At 38.4% G+C, this 5,916-nt stretch overlaps 1 protein-coding gene across 3 annotated transcripts; it reads right to left on the reverse strand.

Moving 5' to 3' along the window:
* Nucleotides 1-263: 263 nt before the first annotated feature.
* On the reverse strand, nucleotides 264-1,589 carry LOC121240087. 3 transcript variants are annotated; one of them, XM_041137553.1, is made up of 2 exons: nucleotides 1,525-1,589; nucleotides 264-968 (listed from the first exon to the last, which is right to left on the reverse strand). In XM_041137553.1, the coding sequence occupies exon 2, from the start codon at nucleotides 939-941 to the stop codon at nucleotides 393-395; it is 549 nt and encodes a 182-aa protein (XP_040993487.1). In that variant the 5' UTR covers nucleotides 942-968; nucleotides 1,525-1,589; the 3' UTR covers nucleotides 264-392. The 3 variants fall into 3 exon arrangements, with proteins under 3 accessions (XP_040993487.1, XP_040993484.1, XP_040993486.1); XM_041137550.1 differs by having other exon boundaries at nucleotides 264-971; nucleotides 1,525-1,561; XM_041137552.1 differs by having other exon boundaries at nucleotides 264-974; nucleotides 1,525-1,557.
* Between the last annotated feature and the right edge of the window lie 4,327 nt (nucleotides 1,590-5,916).

Below are 5,916 nucleotides of genomic sequence, written 5' to 3' on the forward strand. Positions count from 1 at the left end.
ATAGAAGATTATCCGTTCATTTTACATAATTTTGTTTATGATAAGGGAACAGATCAACACCATAGTACTGGTTGATCAGGCTCTAACAAATTAAAGAAATATAAAAAAAAAATTAATTTCACGTTCAACTTTCACGTACGCTTGAGCTCTATACGTACGGATCATTAACTTATTTTGCGAGTAATTGCATGCATGCATGACAACAATAACATAAATGACGTTAACAGGAAAAGGGAAAAACACATTGACAGTAATCTTGAACATGCATGCAAATTAAGGACAATACTTTCGTTTATTGCCGATCGATTGAGAATAATATTATATGATTATCTAGATAAGAAACAGGTTTTTTTGGTGGTGCACATGTATTTATATATATATACATGATCAAATCATTCAGGAATTTGATCGAGGACTCCAATGGAGGCCTGACAGAAACCGTCCAGTCTAACTTGCTGGTCTGCCAGAAACTTGGGGAGATTGAACTTCATCAGTTCACGGCCACATGAATCATTGATAATGTTGACAGCAATAAGCATCTGTAGGCTAGAGCTCGCATAACTTGCCTTCTGCCATTTTTCAGCTGCGTTCTGGATTTTTTTATCCACAGACTCCAGCATGAAAAGGCACTGATTGCATGCGTTCTGTAACCCCGGCCCTAGGTTTTTGGGATTAATCATAAACGAACGTAAAGAGGATCGGAATGTGTCAAACTCTGAGAAAGCACACCGAATGGATGTGCGTCCAAGGTCTTTCACATTCTCTTTTGAGCTTTGGCTGTAAAATTCATAGCACGTTTCGCAATAGAAAGGCCTTGAAGTTTTGCTGCACACATCTTTTATTAGTGCTGCATCTCCACTCACAGACACAACCATACCCAGCAGGGAGACGCACAAAATTAGTACTGGAAATAAAACTTTCCACCTTGTGCAGGCCGCCATTCGCAAAATTAGATGGATGAATCTGGCCTGCTGCATGCAGGGAATTAAAAACAATATATTTAATATTGCAATTAATTAATTAACATTAAGTAAACCTAGCTAGCTAGCTAGCTTTATACAGACATTTTTTTACCTGTATATATATATCGTTTTTTTAGTCCTATCAGTTTTCACTATTTCAGGACAATTAATTTTGACTTTGAATTTAATCACATACACAAGCTGATCATGGCCGAGAGACAAAATAATTAAAATCGTAATTAAACCTCGTACTGCATGCATGCAGATAACATGAGATCAGAGGAATATGCAGATCACTAGATAAAAATTAAAATAAAATATAATAATTAATGAATTAATTAATTAATAGCCTAGCTTTTAGATCGAATGCATGCATGGGTACTTGTTTCATTCTATCTTAGGTGACATGAAAACAACATCTTTATCAAAGTACGTACTCGAAAAGAGAATTTTATCCAAGGAAGAAGAAAAACAAAAAACTTATCACAAGAAAGAAAGAAAGAAAGGTCAAAGGAATGGAATGGAAGACCAGAGAAAGAAATAGAACGGTAAAGAGTCTAACCTGAATATTTGATCAACAACTTGAAGGAATTCCGAACCAAAAGCGAGGCCGTCTTATATATATATTACTAGCATGCATGCATGCAGCACAACTTGGGCCCTGAAACTGATCAGGAGCCCCTTATTTAATTAGCTGGCCTAAAATAAGCTGTCGACTTGACAAAAATATATCGGTTGGAGATCTCTCTCAATTAAACTCTTTTGACCCAGCAATTATTAGCAATAATAATAGCATTGCATTTTGGATACATATATCGTCCACATTCCTGGGGAAAGTAAATCACTTTCAGCCATTCAGTTTTTGACCTCTCATTATTGCGGATGAAAATGATAAAAATAATAAAAGAAGAAATTGAAAATAATAATAATAGTAAAATCTAATAAGAAGCCGAAGGTGAGGTACGAGGAGACTCGATCGATAGCCAGACATTCCTCGGAAGAAAGGAAAGCTAATGCCATCAAACTTAAGGCTATTGACTTCAAGTGCTGATGTTCAAACAGTACTAACGGCTTCCTCCAACAAAAGTAGCACTAGCAGGTTGGTGTATCTTATCTAAATTGGTACCTATTAATGCCAAAAGTTATACAACAGATCGATAAGGAAGAAAGAGTCATTCTTGATCTACGTTGGCGATTCGAGTTTCGATACGGTGCACTTTGTGTTCATCCATGAAATAAATAATAAATAAGCAAATAAAAGAAATTAAATGGAGACACAAGAATTTACGTGGTTCGGCATAAAAGCCTGCGTCCACGGATTGTTGGGGCAAAATCCACTACATCAGGTGATGATTTCACAATGGAGGTGCATGAAGGCCCCATACCCTTTGTTAACTTTACTCATCCCTGGCCCGAGATCACCTGGAAATGACATTGACGTATTCATACAGCCGTTGATTGAATAGCTGAAAGAGTTATGGGAAACAGGTATTAGAACTTATGATGCATCCATGTCGACATCTTTTCAGATGCATGCTGCGGTAATGTGGATCATAAATAATTTCTTGACATATGGGAATCTTTCTGACTGGAGTACGAAAGGGAAGTTAGTGTGTCCAACGTGTAATAAAGAAACTGCTAGTGAGTGGCTAAAATATTCTCAAAAGTTGTGTTTCATGGGTCATCGACATTATCTACCAACAAATTATGCATGAAGAAGAGAATGTGCTAAGTTTGATAGGAGAGTAGAGGATAGAATTGCACCAAAAGAGTTGTCTAGGGAAGAGATAGTGGAACAACTGCAACATGTTAAAGTGAAATTTTGGCAAAGGTCGGGGAAAGAACAAGAGAAAACGAGGCGCAACAGAATTGAATTGAACAAAGCGTAGTATTTTTTTTGACTTGCCGTATTGGTCGTCCTGCATGTTGCGACATAGTTTGGATGTAATGCACATAGAGAAGAATATTTGTGATAATATACTGGGTACATTGATGAGTATTAACAAAAAGAAGAAAGACACGATCAAGACGAGAAAAGATCTTGAGAGAATGGGAATTAAACATAATCTACATTTGCGGGTGGAAGGCAATAGAGTGGTCATGCCACATGCATGTTTTATGATGACCAGGGAGAAGAGGATGGATTTCTGCAAATGGTTGCAAGGTGTGAAGTTGCCAGATGGTTATGCTTCAAATATTGGTAGATGCGTGAGTCCTGATGATTGGAAAATCAGTGGATTGAAAAGTCATGACTGTCACGTATTTTTGCAGATGTTATTACCTGTGGGAATTCGTGGGAAGATGACATCTAATGTACGTGTCGCCATATCTGAACTCTGTATGTTTTTTAAGGATTTGTGCGCTTGGGTAGTAAATCAAGATGTGTTGTCGAAATTTGAAGAAGACATTGTTACCATACTATGTAAATTCGAGCAAATCTTTCCACCATCATTTTTTGATGTCATGGTCCATTTAGCAATACATTTACCGCGAGAGGTACTTTTGGGTGGACCAGTGCAGTTCCATTGGTTGTATCTAGTTTAAAGATATTTGGGTCGACTGAAGCACAATGTTGGGAATAAAGCCAGAGCTGAGGGTTCAATAGCAGAGGCCTATATACACGATGAATGGTTAACATTTTGCTCTCTATATCTTCGTGGTGTTGAGACAAGATTTAATCTTCAAGAGCGAAATGCTGATCTTGCTGCTCCGCCTCCTCGTGAGCTATCAGTGTTTTTCCAGAATGTACGACCCTTAGGTGCACAAACAGGTTACGATTTAATTGACGGAGAGTTGGGTAAAATTCGGTGGTATGTGCTAAATAATTGCCTGGAGATTGATGATTATCTCAGGTATGTCATTCCATGCTTCGAATAATTATAGTTTTCTTAAAATTAACTATAATTGTTGTGCTCAAAATATACTTCTTTTGTAACATGTTATAATAGTAAGCAGATAGACAAACTTAGGACGGAAGGCATAGAAAATATAGAGGCAAGACACGAGGAAGAATTTTCCAGATGGTTTGAAGAACGTGTATGAACTAAAATTAAATATATGTTATATTTTGAAATTTTTAACTTTGGATAATGAAATAATAAATATATACTATTTCAATTTTTAGATTTTGGAACAACGTGCTCGTGATCCCTGATCAATTTCTTCTCAATTGTATGCATTGGTCCGTGGTCCCTCAAATAAAGCACTTCGATACACTGCATGCACGGTTCGAGGTTATAGATTTCATACTCTGGACCGTGAACGTAATAGAAAGACTCAAAACTGTGGTGTGTTGGTCGAGGGGAGTCATGGTACAGATGATATTGACTATTATGGTATCATACATGATATTATCGGATTGAAATATCTGGGTGAGTCTGTAACATATGTCTTTAAATATGATTGGTGGGATCTAGGCAGTGGTCGGGTTTCGATACATAGGGATAATCACTTTACGAGTGTCAATACTGCATCTAAATGGTACGAAGATGATCTATTTGTATTGGCTTGTCAAGCTACCTGTGATGCCCCGACTCCCACGTATAAAAAAATACGGGAATCGTGACGTCGGGATGATGACAACACGAGTCACGCATTCCAACGATAGTGCCAAGTGTGTGCAACATGCAAAAGTGCACAGTAAAAATCGCAGCGGATAATATAAATAAGTCAACTAAGTACTAGAATTTTAAATACAAATATTTATAACAAATTATCCTTAAAAGTTATACAGTCATCCCAAATATATTACAAATGCAATATATAAATAATTGATAAAGCGAATCTCGAGAAACAAGAGTAATCCCAGATCACTCCGTCAACGGAGCCAAGCTTAAGGCTCGTCATCCACATCTGCATCAAAAGCTGCGATACCATAAAATGGTACCACAGGTAAGTATAAACCAAACAACTCTCGAGATAAAAACATATTAATGCAACCAACATGCATTACGACAAAATACACTTAGCCATAAAATACCATTTTTCCAAGAAAAATGATTATTTCTAACACACGCCAAAATCTCATTTTGGCCCAAAAATATAGTCCGTCATTTTTCCAGAAAATGATTCACACAAAACAAACCATTTATTAGACATTGTAGGCGGGAATCACAGGCAGGACTCTACCACCGTCCCTGCTTACCACCACCCCTACCGCGTACACCGTAGGCGGGAATCACAGGCGGGACACAACCACCATCTCTGCTTACCACCATCCCTACTGCGTGCACCGTAGGCGGGAATCACAGGCGGGACTCTACCACCATCCCTACAGTTCCTTTCCACACAATGAATATTTATCACACACAATGAATACTTATCAGAGCACTATAGGCTGGAATCACAGGCGGGACTATACTACCATCCCTGCTTACCACCATCCCTACTGCGTGCACCGTAGGCAAGAGTCACAGGCGGGACACAACCACCATCCCTGCTTACCACCATCCCTACCGCGTGCATCGTAGGCGGGAATCGCAGGCGGGACTCTACCACCATCCCTGCTTACCACCATCCCTACAGTCTCTTTTCCTTTTTCTCAAACCAGTCAATCCAGTCGTTTCAAACACACTCAGAATCATTTCACATGAAAATCCAATTTTTAAATAAACACATGAAAACCCAGTTTTCAATCAATACATGAACAACGCCATAACCAACAACCAACAGTGCAAACCAAACACACAACAACTCCGTCCACAATCCATCCGACCTCCGAACTCCTCGGACTCAGTCCGGCATAACCAACCAGTTTACAGATAAAATGAGTTAGTGCAAAAATACATTTAAATCACGAAAGTTCTTTAGAAAAATACTTACAGTGCTATATAATAATTTCGAAGGATCACGGAGCTGTAAGAAGTGGCAACACAGCTGCAGAACAGTGCAAAATGCACTGTGGCCGTGGGTCTCAAAAACCCACTTTTGAACGAAGACAAACCAAGACCCAAAA

Source organism: Juglans microcarpa x Juglans regia, chromosome 7D (genome assembly GCF_004785595.1).
Source record: "Juglans microcarpa x Juglans regia isolate MS1-56 chromosome 7D, Jm3101_v1.0, whole genome shotgun sequence".
Taxonomy (NCBI): domain Eukaryota; kingdom Viridiplantae; phylum Streptophyta; class Magnoliopsida; order Fagales; family Juglandaceae; genus Juglans; species Juglans microcarpa x Juglans regia.

Bases quoted from the DNA above. Each gene is read 5' to 3' on its own strand.
- LOC121240087 (XM_041137553.1), bottom strand. From the start codon at position 941: ATGGCGGCCTGCACAAGGTGGAAAGTTTTATTTCCAGTACTAATTTTG.